At 42.0% G+C, this 19,365-nt stretch overlaps 1 protein-coding gene across 2 annotated transcripts in view; it reads left to right on the top strand.

The window, feature by feature from the left end:
• The first annotated feature begins 328 nt into the window (after positions 1–328).
• RNF150 (ring finger protein 150) overlaps positions 329–19,365 on the top strand; it is a 317,481-nt gene continuing 298,444 nt past the window's right edge. Inside the window, exon 1 of one of the 2 annotated variants that reach the window (XM_064267530.1) lies at positions 329–1,583. In XM_064267530.1, coding sequence (XP_064123600.1) covers positions 1,097–1,583 — 487 coding nt within the window. In that variant the 5' untranslated portion in view covers positions 329–1,096. The remainder of the gene's footprint in view (positions 1,584–19,365) is intronic. The other variant, XM_003417507.4, reaches the window with a different exon arrangement.

The raw sequence follows: 19,365 nt of genomic DNA, 5'->3' as shown, positions 1-19,365 counted from the left end.
AAGGCTGTACTCTATATGCAAGCAGACTCCGGTGATGCTGTTGCACACACTAAAGTTCAGCAGCCACTGCCGTTCCAGGAGCCGTGTTGGAAGAAGAGTCGGGCTATCAACCAGTTTTACAGTTTGGCCCTAGGACGAGTAACAAGGAAGCTCAGTACAGTTCCTCCAACAAACGGGATCCTAAAGTATTGCAGGGTTGTTCACAAGAGGCACATATATTTCGTCATATTTTTTTTTTTTTAGGGGGCAGAAAGTTGTTCCTGCAGTCATGGGTCAAGGGGTCGCTTTCCCTTTGCTCCCACCTAGACCGAGTCGCAAACTGGGGTTGAATCTGAGACCCAGCAGAGGTCGCTGCTGCCCATAGAGACTGAGGGAGCGAGGCAAGTGAAGCCCAGAAGCTTTGACATCACACTAAGCTCCTCCTTGCACGCACACATTACACACACACACACAAACATACAGACACACACACGGACCGCGTACTCCTCTCTGGCCGCTCGCTCCTCAGACCTCTAGGCCGGCCCCTCCCGCAGCCAGTGTGTGCCCTCGGCGCAGCCACACGGCGAGGCGAGGAGCGCAGCGCCCGCAGCCTGAGGGACCCGGCGCGCAGCAGTAGCGGCCGCCGCGGCTGCAACCGGGCCCGCTTGCAGTTGCCTTCTTCCCCCAGCGCTCGGCGGCGGCGGCCAGGATACCCTTGGCAGCACCCCAGGTTTCCAGCAGCCTCGCCCGCCCCCGCCGGGGCTGGAAGGCACAGAGCCGCACGCTCCTGGACCCCCTGCCACCCTATGAGAGAAGGAGAAGCCGGGCGAAGGAGCAGGACTCTTGCCAGTCGGACTTCTCGGCAAGCGCCGCCTGGGCGCCCGTAAAGCAAAATGCAGCCGCCGCGCTCTGGCTGAGAGAGAAAGGGGCCGGCGGCACCGGCTCGCCCGAAATCCGCCCCCCGCGGCGGCTGCGCGTCCCGACCGCGGCCCCTCAGGCCCAGGAGTGAAGAGGTGGAGGAGGAGAGACGGCCGGCCCGGGCTTGGCAGGGGCTGGGGAGGAGGGACGGGACCCCGGAAGGGTGCGGGGGGCGGGAAGGGGGCCCCAGCGGATAAAGATGGCAATGTCTCTCATCCAAGCGTGCCGCAGTCTGGCTCTCTCAACATGGCTGCTTTCCTTTTGTTTCGTGCATCTGCTCTGCCTGGACTTCACCGTGGCCGAGAAGGAGGAATGGTACACCGCCTTCGTGAACATCACCTACGCCGAGCCCGCGCCGGACCCCGGGGCTGGGGCGGCGGGCGGCGGCGGCAGCGCGGAGCTGCACACCGAGAAGACCGAGTGCGGGCGCTACGGTGAGCACTCGCCCAAGCAGGACGCACGCGGGGAGGTGGTCATGGCCAGCTCAGCCCACGACCGCCTGGCCTGCGACCCCAACACCAAGTTCGCCGTCCCTACCCAAGGCAAGAACTGGATAGCTCTCATCCCCAAGGGCAACTGCACCTATAGGGATAAGATTCGCAACGCGTTCCTGCAGAACGCCTCCGCCGTGGTCATCTTCAACGTGGGCTCCAACACCAATGAGACCATCACCATGTCCCACGCAGGTGAGGGGCCCCGGCGGGCGCGGGCGGGCGCCGGCGCGGGGGAGGGGAGCTTGGGGGGATGGAGGCGCCGAGAAGAATCTAGAGACTGTCACCCAGATCCTTTCGGGGAGGTTCGTGGCTGCGCGGAAGACGCGTCTTGGTTCCCTGGACCTATTAAGTTTTGCTCCGTGTCACTTCGAGGGTTTACGAAGAGGAGAGAACTAACTGTATTGGGGGTGTTGCCAGAGTGTGTTCCGCTTGACATAGCGCTGATCGCGGGAGAGTTGGCTCATTTTTCCGAGGAGGATCTGAGGAGTGGGGTTTGGAGGGCTGGGCTTGGATGTTGTTCTCCGTTAGTGAATGGTCCCGCACCTGTTTGGAACCGGTAGCTCTGATAACGCAGCTCTGCACTCGGGTGTGTGTTAGGTATACCCCTGATGGAGGCAGGCGTTTGTATATCCAGAGGAGGGTAGGGTTACCTGCTGGCAGCTCACTCGCGAACTTACTCCTGCAAGTCAGGTTTCAGCTCTTCGTGGGAGATTAAGACTTCCCCCCTCCCGCCGCGCTGGGTTTACTCAGGTCATAAATAATATTAAAAGTACTATGTTCTGTCAAGTTGTCATTCGGAGAAGCTGACAGGAGGGCACAATGGTAAATAACAATCCTCAACAAGCAGGAAGAGCATGGTGACCATAAAGTTATGTCTACTTTTCCAGTATTGCATTATCCTTTGTCTGATTGGAAGGTTAAATATGCTGAAAGTTTTCTTTTGACGAGAATGAGCTGATTGCAGGGTTAAAACAAAAATAAGCTTTTTTTAAAATTCGCAGGGTACCAGTACTAGAAATTCGTTACCCCCTCCCCCCAAAAAGTTGCAGTCAAGTGGATTCCTATTCATCATTAGTTCCCCAAACTCGATATTTACATGTGTGCCAGACTTAAGCCACGCTAATGTGACCCAAAACATGGGGGGCGGGGGGGAGCAGCGGGGTGCGGACAACCTCCAGCTTGCCAGCATTAAGAATTTAGTTTTAGTGAACTCACCTCCTCCAGTCCGCCTTTGGTGCTCGTTGCCAGGAGCCTGAGAAGTGGGAGCAGCTTCCCCAAAGGGTCCCTATGACATCCAGCCTGAGGAAGAAGAGAATAGAAATGAAAGGTGCATTTTGTGGCCAGAGTCACCTAGTGAAAAATATTTTCTTTAAAAGCTAAATTTTAAGAAGCAGTTATGCTACTAAAATGGAACACCGAGCTTTGGCTACTTTGTTTGGAGGGGGAGGGGTGTCCTTTTTGGGTCCAGGTTTCCATTCCTAGAGCTCATGCCACCTATTAGTAAATACACAGTTGGTTTGCCTCCAGTAATCTACACCAGCTGTGTTGGTCAAGGAACTATGTGAACCATAACACAAACAGGTCGGTATGTGTGGGGAAATTTTTTTACGACTTCTAACACAAAAACCAAACCAAACCCCATGCCACTGAGTCTGTGTTGACTCATAATGACCCTCTAGGACAAAGTAGAACTTCTCCAGAGGGTTTCCAAGGCTGTAAATCTTAACAGAAGCAGACTGCCACATCTTTCTCCCACAGAGTGACTGGTGGGTTCGAACCTCCCTGACCTTTTGGTTAGCAGGCGAGCACTGAACTACTTCTAACACAGGGGCCAGAAAAATGCTGTGAATTAATTAAGGAAAAGGGGAGAGGCAGTTAACTTCTTAGAAGAGTTACCATACATACAGCACTTTAGAAAAATTTGATGTATTTTCTTGAGCACAGCGGTTTTCTGGGGGGAAAATGCTATACTCTGACCTGAGTCATAGAATTACTTAAACTTTACGAGAGTTAAGAATTTTAAGGACTGTGAAAGAGCACTTGAAGTAACGTAAAGTATCTTTGAAACATGTTGTTTCATATCTAAAACCTTGCACGGGTGCAGGGTGATGGTTTTTTTGTTTTGTTTAAACTCCATAAGATTGTTAACAGGCTTTGCAGGATTCTTTAAATGTTTGTGTATATGCCTGAAATCTTAAGCTCAGCTTTCTTCAACACAAAGCAAGAGACATCATTTGTTCCTGACTAAATGGGTTCTCCAGAAATGCCAACACATTGAATCAATTAATGAATCGTCGTCTGTTTTTAAAGTAAGCAGTAAGCTGATTTCCCATACAAATGATATTTGACTGGAACATAGTGGGAGTAAAGGGCTTAGTAACAATTTCCAAGTTAAAGACTAAAAAATGTAAAGGAAATTCTTTACGATTTAATAGTTTCCCATTGCCAAAAATGTGTTAATGTTGTCTCTGCTAATAGCCACGAAGCTTCCATCTTACCATCTAACATATTGCCACATTATGACATTCAATTGACTCTAGTCAGAGACTGCACTGATTTCTTGTAGAGTCTATATCTTACTTGTCTAGTGCTGCTGTAACAGAAATACCACAAGTGGGTGGCTTTAACAAAAAGAAATTTATTTTCTCACATTTTAAGAGGCTAGAAGTCCCAATTCAGGGCGCTGGCTCTAAGGGAAGGCTTTCTCTCTCTCTCTGTTGGCTCAAGGGGAAGGTCCTTGTTCCTTGGTTCCCTGGTGATCTTCATGTGGTGTGGCAGCTCTCTTCCCCCATCTCTGCTTCCTAGCTTGCTTGTTTAGTCTTTTATGTCTCAAAAGATACTGATTTAAGACAAACTCTACACTAATATCGCCTCATTAACATAACAAAGAAAACCCATTCCCAAATGGAATTATAACCACGAGTATCAAGGTTAGAATTTAAAACACATTTAAAATGATGCATTATAAGGAGGTACATGATGGGGTTCCGACTCACATTGACCCTGTGTACAACAGAACAAAACACTGCCCAGTCCTACACCATCCTCATAATCCTTGCTGTTTGACCCCATTGTTGCAGCCACTGTGTGAATCCATCTCGTTAACTATCTTCCTCTTTTTCACTGACCCTCTACTTCACCAAGCATGATGTTCTTCTCCAGGGACTGGTCCTTCCTGATAACATGCCCAAAGTACATGAGACGAAGTTTCCCCATCCTCGCCTCCAAGGAACATTCTGACTGTACTTCTTCCAAGACAGATTTGTTCATTCTTTTGGCAGTCCATGGTATATTCGAAATTCTTTGCCAACACCATAATCTGAAGGCATCAATCCTTCTTTGGTCGTCGTCATTCATCGTCCAGCTTTTGCATGCATACAAAGTGATTGAAAATACCATGGCTTGGGTCAGGTGGGCCTTAGTCCTCAGAGTGACATCTTTGGTTTTCAACACTTTAAAGAGATCTCTTGCAGCACATTTGCCCAGTGCAATGCGTGTTTTGATTTCTTGACTGCTGGTTCCATAGACATTGATTATGGATCCAAATAAAATGAAATCTTTGGTAACTTCAGTCTTTTCTGTTTATCATGATGTTGCTTATTAGTCCAGTTGTGAGGATTTTTGTTTATGTTAAGGTGTAATCTATACTGAAGGGTATAGTCTTTGATCTTCATCAGTATGTGCTTCAAGCCTTTTTCTCTTTCTGCATGTCAAAGATTGTTAATGAGTCTCCCCCAATCCTGATGCTGTGTTTTTTTTTTTCATATGGTCCAGCTTTTCGGATTTTTTGCTCAGTATATAGATTGAATAAGTGTGGTGAAAGGATACAGCCCTGACACACACCGTTCCTAATTTTGAAGTCACACAGTCTTCATTTGTTCTGTTCGAATGACTGCTTCTTGGTGTATGTACAGGTTCCTCATGAGCACAATTAAGTGTTCTGGAATTCCCATTCTTCTGCAATTTTATCCATAATTTGTTATGATCCACACAGTCAAATACCTTTGTGTAGTCAATAAAACACAGGTAAACATCTTTCTGGTATTCTCTGCTTTTAGCCAAGATTCGTCTGACATCAGCAATGATGTCTCTCATTCCATGTCCTCTTCTGAATCTGGCCTGAATCTCAGGCAGTTCCCTGCTGCAACCATTTTTTAATTATCTTCAGCAAAATTTTGCTTGCATCTGATATGGTCCTGAGCCATCTCCATGACTGGTTGTAGATCAGACTGTTGTGATCTGTAGGGTTTTCATTGGCTGATATTTGGAAATAGATCTCCGGGCATTTTTCCTAGCCTGTCTCTGTCCAGAAGCTCTGCTGAAACCTATTCAGCACCGTAACAACACGTGAGCTTCCTCTGATAGATGGCTGCGCGTGAGGTTCATTGGCGCGAATCGAACTTGGGTCTCTTGCATAGAAGGCTAGAATTCTACCGGTGAACCGCCAACATCCCACATATAAAGATGCTAGCTGCTTTATTTATTTTTTTAATCTGCAGGACTCGTTTTTTTTAGAATACTTATGTGCAATTTTGTTTTACATTTTCCTTTAAATGATATATTTAAGTTGACTCTCTTTTTCAGGGTATTGTAGCCACCTCTTTGAGTAGTAATAATATCATCAGTGTAGTGTGTGCTCTGTACCAGACATGTTCTAAACACTTTATATGCATTAATTCATTTAATTCTCATCATTGTATAAGGTAAGTACCATTGTTATTCCCATTTCACAGATAAGGGAACTGAGGCTTAGACAGGTGTGATGGCTTGACCAAGGTCACACAGTTAGCAAGTGGTAGAGCTGGGCTTGCAAACCCAGGCAGTCTGTCTCCAGTGTCTGTTTGTAACCACTGCTCCATATAGCCTCTTAACTTGAAGGGATACCACAAAAAGTAGACGTGCACAGTGATTATGTAATAAATGGATACAGGAAATGATCTAAGGCAGATTTCTACTTTGGAATACTTTGAGAAGCATCTAGGCCAAAGGCATTGTTGACTTGCAGAACTGCTTCCGCCTCGTGGGACAAGTGTGATATTATGTCTGGGGCTTTACTCCCCCAAGCCTACCTCTGATAACTGTTTGGCTTTGGGCCACTTTTTCTAACCTGGGCCTCAGTTCTCTCACTTATTAAATGAAAGATTTGGATCAATCAGTCTCTAAGGACTAACTCTAAAATTTAAAATGTATATTAAAAAATCAGAATATTTCTACTAAAATTCAGATTTCTTCCCCAGACACCCTTTTAATTCAGTACTGAAGTTACTCCTGAAGTTTACCTTTCAGCCAAAGATTAGACAGGGCTATAAAACAAATAATAACACACGTAGTTCAGCCATGTATATGAGACTAAACGGGCACACCAGCCCCAAAGCAAAGACAGGAGGGCAGGAAGGGGCAGGAAAGCTGGACAAATGGAAATGGGGAACCCCAGGTCATGAAGGGGAGCGTGTTGACACATCACGGGGCTGGCAACCAATATCCCAAAACAATGTGTGTATTAATTGTTTAATGAGAAACTAATATGCTATGTAAACTTTCACCGAAAGTTCCATAAAAAATAATAGTAAAATTCAAATTTCTGGCTTTCCCTAATCAGAAAATCGGGTGAGAAAGAGCCTCCATTCTTGAATGGCAACAAGTGACCAGAGCAGAGCACTGACTGGCCTTTTAAATAAGCAGTCAGCCCAGGATTCCATTACTTCTTATGGTCTGGCCCTTGGCTTGCTGTACTCATATAGGTTCCCTGCCTCAACCTCAAAGCCAGTGTGTTTGGGAGCCCCGTTTTCTGGAGTAGAACTAGGGCCAGTGAGTAGAAGTGACAAGAAACAGACTTCGTTTGGTAAAGGGAGAAGAAGCTCCTAAGGATAGAAGTGTTAGAGGTTAGAAATTTCCTTGGGACGTAAGCTTTCTGTATCTAGCATTCAGATTGAGACTGAAGTGAGAATGTTGTGGAATTGCTGAACACAGGATTCATGCACGGGGTTTCACTGGGTAATCTTTCAAGCCCATGCTTCTCTATCATTTAGGTACTTAAGAAACATATTTCTTAAGAACCTCAGCTTCCACTTCATTTTTCTCTTAAGACATGTGCAGAAAAGCTGTCAATTACGCTTGATCTTCCACTCCAAAAAACATTTCCCTTTTCTCTCCACATAGTTTTTATTTCTATTTTTGCACTGTGCTGTGCATTTTCACCCGTCTCTACTGGCAAACAGATATCCAAGAGCCAGGAATTCAAGAGAAATGTGTAGGCAGTAGGATTAATATTTCTCTAGGACTCTGTTATTAAAAGCCATAACTCAATGTAAGTGTTGAATAGTCTTCTTGGCAGTGTAATTTAATCTGGCCTGGGCATCTCAAGAAAATATATGACTTGCTTATACATTTCATAGAAATACATATATGGGAAATTTGGAAGGAAGCCTATCTTCTAACCTTTACTAAGAATTCCATCCGTATCTCTCCTGATGCTTCTTCGCAAGTATCACCTTGCTTCTAAAAAGGAACAAACTTTATGACCAAGAAATCTGGAAAGGTCCAGAAAGAAGCCATTTATAGCTCATTCTTCTAGTTTTTCAGAAAGGAGTGATTTTTAACTCTGATGCAAAGATAATTTGTTTAGAAACCAGCCTCAAATTTTGAAAAGCAGAAGCTTAAACGTGACTGTTACATTTGTGGAAATGAACCTTGGTATAGAAAGCATTTAGCATTTTGTTAGCCCCTGAAAGTCTTCAGTTTATCCCTAGAAGAGGTACTTCATCTTGTATCCACCCTAAGGAGAGTCTTACTTGCATGATTGCGTGATACTGGAGTTCTGTGTATTTGCTAATGTAAATGGAGGGATGTTAAATTTCAATTAAAATGAAATTCACATCCTACTTAGATTATCTCAGCTCTGGAGAGTTTTGCTGGTAATGTAAAACCCAGAGAAATAAGGCAGTGCTGTCCTTTGGGATTGTTCTTTTACTAACCCACAATTATCATGGTTCTATGGAAACCATGTCTCTAGGTGTAATATAACCTTTATTTTTATTTTGAACTTTGAGGGATTAATCACTTGGCCATTTAACTTATGTGTAGGGTTAACATACTTTGTATATTGAAGCCAAAATATTAATGTTTATGATGAGATCTAATGCTTCTTTTTTTATGTATAATACAAGGAAACATGAAATTTATTTTACTACTTTGAAAGCAATGGTTATAGATTGATTTTTATAAGTATCCTTTACTTTTTTTCCTTTTTTTTACTCTTTCTATTCCATAATAAACACTGGCACTTAGAAAAGCTTTTTTCAGTAGAAGGAAGCATCATTTGTCATGAAATTAAAGCTTAAACATTGGATTATTAGGCTTTTTTATAGCCAACATATATGCATAAAAGATATTTTAAAAAAAGATTTTAGAAATAATTTTGCATTAGAATGTATGGTTCATTTGTATCCTATCCAGGCAGATATGTATAATGAGTATGTATGTTAGGTAAGAGAGTCTCCAGGAAATATTTTTTTTCTTAACCAATTCAGTCTGGTATCTTTCCATCATGAATAGCTTTGTACACACACAGTACACTTGAGGGTTTTTGGAGGTGTTGTCAGCTGACACACATGATTGTATTTTTTTCCCCTAAATATTTATATCCAATAACTAGTTGCTGTTGGGAGCCCTGGTGGTGCAGTGGTTTTTAGAACTGGGCTGCTAATCAAAAGGTCAGCAGTTCGAAACCACCAGCTGCTCATTGGAAACCCTATGGGGGCAGTTCTACTCTGTCCTTTAGGATCACGGTGAGTCGGAATCAACTTGACAGCTACGGGTTAGGTTTTGGTTGGTTGTATTGAGTCAATTCTGACTGTTGGAGATCCCGTGTAAGTCACAGTAGAACTGTGCTCCATGTGATTTTCAATGCCTGATTTTTTGGAAGTAGATTGCCAGGACCTTCTTTCATAGGCTCCTCTGGGTGGACTCAAACCTCCAACCTTTCTGCTAGCAGCCGAGCACGTTAACCTTTTGCACAACCCAGGATATGTGTTAGGTGCCATCAAGTCGATTCTGACTCATAGCGACCATACGTACAACAGAATGAAATACTGCCCGGTCCTGTGCCATCTTCACAATCGTTGCTATGCATGAGCCCATTGTTACAGCCACTGTGTTAGTCCATCTCATTGAGGGTCTTCCTATTTTTCACTGACCCTCTACTTTACAGGTAGAATGCCCTTCTCCAGGGACTGGTCTCTCCTGATAACATGTCCAAAATATGTGAGACGAAGTCTCACCATCCTGAGTTCTAAGGAGCATTCTGACAGTACTTCTGCCAAGACACAATATTGGTTCTTCTGGCACTCCATGGTATATTCAATACTCTTGGCCAACACCATAATTCAAAGGCATCAATTCTTCTTCCATCTTCCTTATTTGTTGTCCAGCTTTCCTGTACGTAGGAGAAAAAAAAAAAACGTAGGAGGCCTTAGAAAATACCGTGGTTTGGGTCAGGCGCACTTTAGTCCTCAAGGTAACATCTTTGATTTTTAACACTTTAAAGAGGTCTTTTTTTGTAGATTTGCCCAATGCAATATGTCATTTGATTTCTTGCCTGCTTTTTCCACGGGTGTTGGTTGTGGATCCAAGTAAAATGAAATCCTTGACAACTTCAATCTTTTCTCTGTTTATCATGATGTTGCTTATTGGTTCAGTTGGGAGTATTTTTGTTTTCTTTATGTTGACGTGTAATCCATACTGAAGGCTGTGTGGCCTTTGATCTTTCTTCATCAGTAAGTGCTTCAAGTTCTCTTCACTTTCAGCAAGCAAGGTTGTGTGTTGTGTCATCTGGGTACAGCAGTTGTTAATGAGTCTTCCTCCAATCCTGATGCCATGTTCTTCTTCATATAGTCCAGCTTCTCAGATTTTTTGCTCTGTATATAGATAGAATAAGTATGGTGAAAGGATATAACCCTGGCGTACACCTTTCCTAATTTTAAACCATGTAGTGTCCCCTTGGAAACCTTGGTGGCATAGTGGTTAAGTGCTACGGCTACTAACCAAAAGCTTGGCAGTTAGAATCCACCAGGTGCTCCTTGGAAACTCTATGGGGCAGTTCTACTCTGTCCTATAGGGTTGCTATGAGTCAGAATTGACTCGACGGCAGTGGGTTTGGTTTTTTGGGGGTTTAGTGTCTCCTTGTTCTGTTTGAATGGCTGCCTCTTTGTTGGTCTAAGTACAGGTTTTGCATGATCACAATGAAGTGTTCTGGAATTCTCATTCTTCATAATGTTATCCAGAATTTGTTATGATCTACACAGTCGAAAGCTTTGCATAGTCATTTAAACACAGGTAAACATCTTTCTGGTATTCTCTACTTTCAGCCATAATCCATCTGGCGTCAGCAATGATATCCCTTGTTCCACGTCCTCTTCTGAATCCAGCTTGAATTTCTAGCAATTCTCTGTCCATGTACTGTTGTATCCAAGAATGGTCTTCAGCAAAATTTTATTTGTGTGTAATATTAATGATACTGTTTGATAATTTTCACACTCTGTTGTATCTCCTTTATTTGAAATGGATACAAATATGGATCTCTTCCCATCGGTTGGCCAGGTAGCTGCCTTCCTAATTGCTTGGCATGGATGAGTGAGACCTTGCAGCGCTGCATGTGTTTGTTTAAGCATCTCAACTGGTATGCCATCAATTCCTAGAGCCTTGGTTTTTTGCCAATGCTGGGCTATAGGACTTCTTTTTTTGCCCGTCTCCACTTTCTAAAGAAGGTATTTCTTTAACCTTTTTTCTAGCCGTGAGTTGACTGAGCATGCAGCAGGAATGTAATTCCAGATGACCCAAAGAATAGTGGAAGAGCAAAGATGTTTTCTCCTTTATAAGCCAGAAAGGCGTTTGGAATGTTTGTCCTCTCAGATACCCACAGGGCCACCTTGCCTCTCGTTCAGGTGTTTTCTCTAATGTGACCTCATCAGTAAGGCATTCCCCAGCTACTCTGTTTAAAATAGCAACATCCCTTACCCACTTCTCTCTCCCCATTCCCAGCACATTCTACTTCTCTCCCTGCTTCATTTTACTTGTCATTAACATGCTTATTCTCCTTCTTCTCCCACCAAAATGTAAACTCCAAAACAACAGGGATTTTAGACTCTTTTTCACGGTTAAGTCTCTAAAGGCCTGGAATAGTCCCTGGCGTGTGGAAAGCACTCAGTAAATATTGTTAAAGAATTGTTAAAAAAATAACTGGGGACTGGGAAGATGGATTATGTTAATTTGTTAGTCTTCCATGGAAAAATATCTGTGACATTTAAAAATCTTTTTTTTTTAGCCTTTGACTCATAGAAATGAAGTCAGGGAAATACTAATTTGTGTCTCCCATTATGAATGTTTATCTACCTGTGGAATGGCATTAAGTAGATGTGGGGTTCACATCCTTGGTCTAAAGGGAAAAAGACATACTGGTAATAAGCAGAAGCACATGGGATACCGAAAAAATGTGTAATCAAATACAATTTTGTGTATGTATTTACTGTCCTGCAGCTTTTTAAGATCTGTGTAACTTTTTTCTTATTTTAAATGAAATGCATGCACCTTATAGAAAATTTTGAAAATAATAGAATATTTAAAAAGAGAGAGCAAGATAATTGTTGTTGCTTGCCATTGAGTAGGCTCCGAATCATACTGACCTTATGTATTAACAGAAGGAAGCATCGCCCAGTCCTGCGCCATCTTCGTGATCTTTAATATATTTCAGCCCATTGTTTAGACTGCTGTGTCAGCCCATCTCACTGAGGGTTTCCCTCATTTTTGCTGACCCTCTACTTTACCAACCATGATGTCCTTTTCTAGGGAGTGATCTTTTCTGATGACAAGTCCGAAGTACATAAGATGAAGTCTCGCCATACTAGCTTCTAAGGAGCATTCTGGTTTTATTTTTTCTAAGACCACCCATAATCCAACCACTCAGACACTTAAATTTTTCTAGTATTTTTTTTATTATGTGGACACATACTTACTTTTACCAAATAGGGAATATATTGCATATGTGTTTTCATAACTTTTTTGTATTTAAAGATACATTTAGAAATTTTCTTTGTTTCCATGATTTTTTCCTACTTTTTCTTTATGTAAATAATGCTGTAGTAAACATTTTTAAGTAGCTGAAAAACGTGCCCATATCTATGATTGTGTTCTAAAGTCAAGTTCCTGAATATGGGATTCATTAGTCAAAGGCTAATCACATTTTCACATGTAGCTGTGTGGTGGTTTTTTATGGCCTATTCAGTGAAGTCCTCAGATGCATGGTCACAGCACTAGTGTGGTGTGAGAGAAAGAACACCTGCCTGTTATTGGTCCTGCTGCTACTCCTGGTACTGCTGTGGAGGCCTGTCATAGCTTTTCAGCATCGTGTTGCTCCAAGCCAGGCTAGTTTGGCAGGTGAAGCAAGACACAGTGGTGGTGAATATAAGCAATGAAGCCTGAGTGATAGATTCCTTAGGAATACGATTTATGAAACCCTTGCCTGTTCCCTTACGTTCCTCAGTGTCTTGGGGATGTTGAATGGAAATGGAACTGAGTGTTAGGAAACTCAGGTTTCGATTGTGGTTCCACCTCAAATTGGCCTTACTATTGGTAAGTCACTTTTCCCCTTTGGGTCTCGTTTTCTTTCATTTTAAAATGGTTTGCAGAAGACGTCTGAAGGGGGACTTGGTTTAGATCAGCAGTTCTCCACCCTACTTGTGTATCAGAACCACCCTAGGGAGTTTAAAAATTACTGATACCCAAATCCCACCTGCAGAGAATCTGATTTACTTAGCCTGAAGTGAGGGAGAGGGTCCCCAGATGTTTCTGATATGCAGCCAGGGTTGACAGCCACTAGACCGGATGAATCTAAAGTCCCCTCAACTTCTTATATCACATTATTCTTTATTAATTATTTAAAGGAATAGTGCTTCGTCCTTTGAAGATATCAAAATCCTACATAAATTTTCTTTTAGGATTTTAAAAAATTTCCTCGGGAATATAATGATGAAAACTCTGAGCATATGTACAGTAGTACTTCAAGGCATAAGAGTTAGTGGTTCACTAATAATAATTGGATTTGGAATCCAGTAAAAAGGGAAACAAATAGCAAACACGCCAAGTATGGGAAAGCACACGGGCTTCTGTAAAACAGAGTAAAACAAGGCTACAGTAAAGAGTCAGAAATGATTAGACATTTTGATTAAATTGGGTACAATTTTGTTGATATGTTAAATGTTCATTATCGTGATCGGAGTCATCTATCATACAGGTAGTTGTTGTTGTTGGACCCTGGCTCATGGCGACCCCATGCGAAATGGAATGAATTGCTTTGGATTGGACCATTTTGATCCCTACGGTATTTATTGGCTTATTTTTGGATGCAGATCACCAGGCCTTTCTTCCTAGTCTGTTTTCGGCTGGAAGCTTCACTGGGTGCATTGGCTGGGAGTTCAACCCAGCTCTTCTTTGTGGAAGGTGACAATTCTACCTCTGAGCCACCACAGCCCCCATATCATAAGAGGTAGAGACACTATATTATTATTATATATTTTTTTTTCACTCTGTCGTTTTTACTGACTAGGAAGTACCTCATTTCACATTGCCTAGTGTGGGAGACAGTATAGGATAACAGTGGAAAAGAGAATTCTGGTATGCACCTGAACTGGGTCTGAGCCCTAATCCCTTGCCTGTTGTTGTCAGGTGCTGTGAGTCACTGCCATCCCATGGTGACCCTATGTATAACAGAATGAAATGTTGCCTGGTCCTGTGCCATCTCCATGATTTTGGATGTGTTTGAGCCCATTGTTGAAACTATTGTGTCAATCCATCTCATGGAGGGTTTCTGTCATTTTCCTTCTACTTTAGCAAATGGGATGTCCTTCTCTAGTGATTGGTCTTTCCAGATGACATGTTCAAAGTAGGCAAGCCAAAATTTCACCATCCTTGCTTCTAAGGAGCATTCTGATTGTATTTCTTCTGGAAGTCCACAGTGTATTCAATATTCTTCACCAGCACCACAGTTTAAATCACTTGCCTAGGGAGACATAAAGCAACATAGTGTGGGAGATAGACGTTTGAAGTTATTCCAGTTGATAAGGGTAAGAGTCCACCATTCTAGGTTTTGAGGAGCAGTGGAAAAGAATCAGCCAAGACTTGGGAGTCTTGCTAGGCAAAGAGGATTTGGAAGCTCAGGAAGCAAGTGTTTTTCTAAGTCTTTGAGTTCTCGCCTGTAAAATGAGCAGCACGTGTTACCCATCAGAGCCGTTGTGAACTCTCATACTAAATAATGCAGTAGAGGGGCAACTCTGAGTGTTTAACAAATGCTAGCTGTAATTGTTACTATTCAACATATCCTGAATCTGATTACACCATATGTCTTTATTATCACGGACTAACTACAATCTATCATTGTCTCTCTTCTGGACTACTGCTGTCACTTCCAGCTGATGTCCAGCTTCCTTTTCTGCCACCCTGCAGCCTGTGCCCCACACAGAAGATGGTGTGAACTTTTAAAATCATAGATGAAAGGACATTACTCCACTGTTTAGATTTTCCAAGGGCTTCCCATCATACTTGGAACCAAATCAAAGTTCTTGCTATGGCCCCTAAGCCCCTGTGTGATTTAGCTCCCAAGGCCCCATATGATTTGGCCCTCAAGCTATGGCCCCTAAGCCCTTATGTGATATAGCTCCCAAGCTATGGCCCCTAAGCCCCTATGTGGTTTGGCCCTTGCCACCTGTCCAGCCTTGTTTCTTACCACTCTTTCCGTCACTCCTTTCTACCCCCTTTGCCTCTTGCTGATCCTCAAACACTTCAAGCTCATTCCCGCCTTGGGACCCTTGAAGCCCCCTTCTCTCAGATATTTTTTGATAGAATTATTACTTTTCCACATAGCAAATTATCATCTGAACATCTCTTTATGCTTCTGAAATATGTGAGAATGGGTCACAAGCAAGAATGTATAGTAGCCATGTATCTACTTCCTCCATATTTAACCAAATTCTTACCATTTTTAAAAATTCCACTTGCTTTTATGCCACCAGTACTCTGAGAGAAATATTTTTCAGCAAAGTATAATTTGGTAGCGTTATAGAATCATAGGGTTCTGTTGCTCAAGTGACCAAGGAGAGTAACCAGTCACTACCCTCAACCTTCACAGATTTCCCCCAGATATTTGCATAGCTCACTCATTCATGTCATTCCGGAATCTACTCAGTTGCCGCTTTAATCTGAGTATTTCCCCAACCACTTTTTAAAAATTTCACCTACTCCTTCATTCTTTCTTCCTTTATTCTGTCTTTACTTTTCTTCACAGCACTTATCGCTACTTGAAATTGTATTATTTCATTCATTAGTTTACTTGATTATTGTCTGTTTCCCCTATGAGAATATAAGCTCTCCATGAGGACAATGTTCTTGTTTTATTAGCAGCCGTGTCCCTAGTTGACACATAAAAGACATCCAGTAAATATCTGCTGAAAATATGAATGAATGAATGATAGACTATGTATGTATCCATCATAATTCACAGGTATATTGCTCAATTATGGGAGAAGGTGATGACTTTGTATTATATATACTTTATTTGCCTTATATTGAAAGTATGGGGTTCTTGGGTGGTGCAAATGATAGATGAAAGGTTGGAAGTTTGAACTCACCCAGAGGTGCCTCGGAAGGCAGGCCTGGTAATCTGCTTCCAAAAGATCATGGCCTTGAAAACCCTTTGAAGCAGCTCTACGCTGCACACATGGGGTCGCCATGAGTGGGAATCGACTCAACAGCAACTAAAAACATGTTGAGGGCAAAATTTAATTTGAGTGATAAAAACTCGATTCCATGCTCTTTACACATGAGCATTTCTTGCTGGGCCTGTGCCTGTGAATTTAGCCATACTCTAACCTGAATTTAACCCCAGTAAGGTACCTCTTCGTAGACCCTTCCCAGCTGCTGAGAATAGAGAGCTGTTGTCCTGTTTTGTTTATCTTCTGGCTTCCATTTAGGAGCAAAGATCAGTGATGGTGGAAGGCCTGGAGCATACATCTAGCCATTTTGTCTTGAGGCCTTCTATCATCGTGCCATGTGTGATGGATTGAAATGTGTCCCCCCAAAATGTGTGTCAACTTGGTTAGGCTAGGTGTGGTTGTCCTTCATTTTGTGATTTTCCTATGTATTATAAATTATAATCTCTGCCTGTGGTTAAAGAGGATTAGGATGGGATGTAACACCCTTGCTCAGGCCACATCCCTGATCCAACATAAAGGATTTTCCCTGGAGTGCAGCTTGTTCCTGCACTGAGATGGTCCCAGACTGATGCATCATAAGGACCTTCCTCCAGAGCCGACAGAGAAAGCCTTCCCCTGGAGCTGATGCCCTGAATTCAGACTTCCAGCCTACTGGACTGTGAGAAAATAAATCTCTCTTTGTTAAAGCCATCCACTTGTAGTATTTCTGTTATAGCAGCATTAGATCACTAAGACACCATGTTTCTGAGGGATCTGGGTACCTACTCTCCAGTACCTACAACTAAAGTGATTAATCTGTCTATTCCAAGGAGCTTTGCTTTGGAGGTCTGTAAAGGGAGTCTTTATAGGTAATGGGACAGAAATATTCTTTGGAGTCAGCTGCTGTCAAACACAAAGAAATCTGAAAATAGCTGGGCATACTGCTGCCTGGATATTTTTTCTGGGAGTTGAGCATCTGATAGACCCCATGCCTCAAGGCACCCTGAGTGTTAATAGGGGGAAATCCTATAGGTTGACGGTAAGCCGCACACATATAGATAGATGCTTGTAGGTAGGCAGGTATGAACCTGTCTCTCCATGTATATTCTGATTGATTCCAGAAGAATTTAAAGTTAATGGGGCAGGAAGAGAGATGTTAGGATTCATCCAAATGAAGGAAATGGCAAATGACAGATGATCAGTAAAATTGGTTAGGTTGTGACCTTTTGGGCAATGAGAGAACTATAAGAGAAAGATTAAGTTTTCTTCTTAGGTCAGAATAAGAAAAAGCCATTAGTTAAAACAGTTGTTTGTTATAGCAGTTGAAGGTTGTTTTAGAATGAATTTAATCTCCTACCTTTTTGCACGCCTCTACTTTTTTTAAGCTCTGAAGAGTGTGTGTATGTATGTGTATGTATAGTTTCAAGATGAAATCAACTCAATGGCAATGGGTTTTTATAGTTTCAAGATGAAATCAACTCAGTGGCAATGGGTTTTTATAGTTTCAAGCAATTAAGTGATTTTATCCTTGTTATTGTAGTAGTTAATTTCTATAGATAATACCATACACTGTCCACTGTATCATTACTTTGTTATTCATTCCTTTCGTAAATACATTATGTGAAACTGATTCCATTTTATGGTGATTCTTTACATGGCTGGAGCTTCCTGAATTAACTTGTACAGGTTTCTTGAATGATTTCCTGTCTGTGGTAATACTAGGTAATTGTTCCCATTAATCATGACCCATCTTTATGCCATTCACCTGGTGTGAGGTACCAAATTTCAAACCAGGTGTTGCAAGGAAGTAATCAGCGTCTTTGAGGCTTGTCTTGCAAACACAAGAGAGAAATGCTTCTTCCCCTCACAGAGCAGAAAAAGCACGAAGTGGTGCTTTACCAAAATCCAAGTTCTGTAGATTAAATTCATTAGTTTCTTTCATCCTGTTGACCTTTATAACTTCCTTTAAAAAAAACCCTCCACTTAATTAAACTTGATTCTTTTAAATTAGAAAGTCGGATTCTTTGGGTAGAACTAAATGATGTTTATAATTTGGCTTACAGACCTCTGAGGCTAATCAACTTTCTCTTCTATTGAGGTGTGCTATATTATCTTAATTTATTATTCATCTAAAGCCTATTGTGTTTAAATTCATTAATTTAGTCATATTGTGAAAAATACATTACATTGTAGGCAAGAGGAAAATGCCATTTTCTTCAGTGAAGCTAATTAGAACTCATTTTGAACCTTGGTGTAACCATGTACCTGCTCACCATTTTGATATTTAGTCTTTGAGAAGGTGGCACCTAATTACGACAATACAATTTGTACATTCCAGAATTAGTAGTATTTTGGCATTCAGATGAAGTTTGTGAGTAGGCTAGATATTTGAACAGTGCAGTCTGTCACTGTTATGTTAAAACAATTGTGGTTCATTGACTTATGCAAATATATTCTGCTGTTTTCTGTTTGCAGCTCATCACATTTACCAACCACTCCACCCACTAAAAAAAAAACAAAACCCACTAGAGTGATTTAAATAAGAAAAGAGGAAAAAAAATTCAAACTTTGGGCTTTGATTTGTTTATTTATTTGGTAACTGAAATGGGGCATCATTTTTCAAAGACAATAGCCCCAAAATAGGCTATTACTTTACTTGGCTGGTTTGGTGACCACTATACACTATATTGCTAAAAGAAATGTGTTGTCATGCATTGAGATTGAATAGGAGGATAACATCATCAGGCATCCCATTGCCATAAACTTCTGTGTGATACTTAGCCATGGATTCCAGCTGTCTTCTTTAGAGGAATGGGAATTTCTGGTAAAATGGACACATAAGCCTTCTGTAGATGGCAGGAAGTTTGAATAAGATACTATCCCAACACCGTGGAGCAAGTTGTCAATAAGTGTACAGTGTTCACAGTTATTTAAAGTGCTCCAAAAAAAAAAAAAAAACCCAGAAAAACACAAGAAACCCAGGATAATTCAAAACTTGTGTTCAATTGCCAAGGCCACAGGGAAAAAAAAAAAAACAGGGAAGCAGGGTGCAAATGCAAGTGGGTGTGATTTAAGCCTTTCCTTCTCTAACCCTGCAGTAGCTTGCTGGGTAAGTGACTCTGTGATGGACAAAGTTGAACCTTGCCTCAGTATTCCTGACCTTAGGGCTAGTAGCAGTCCTGACAATAGCTCCCCAGGGATTGGAAGCCTGTATGAGCTCTGACAAAGGAGCTTCA

Source organism: Loxodonta africana, chromosome 13 (assembly GCF_030014295.1).
Source record: "Loxodonta africana isolate mLoxAfr1 chromosome 13, mLoxAfr1.hap2, whole genome shotgun sequence".
NCBI classification, from domain to species: domain Eukaryota; kingdom Metazoa; phylum Chordata; class Mammalia; order Proboscidea; family Elephantidae; genus Loxodonta; species Loxodonta africana.
Note: the sequence above shows the minus strand (reverse complement) of the source record. Positions and strands in the feature narration are given on the sequence as shown.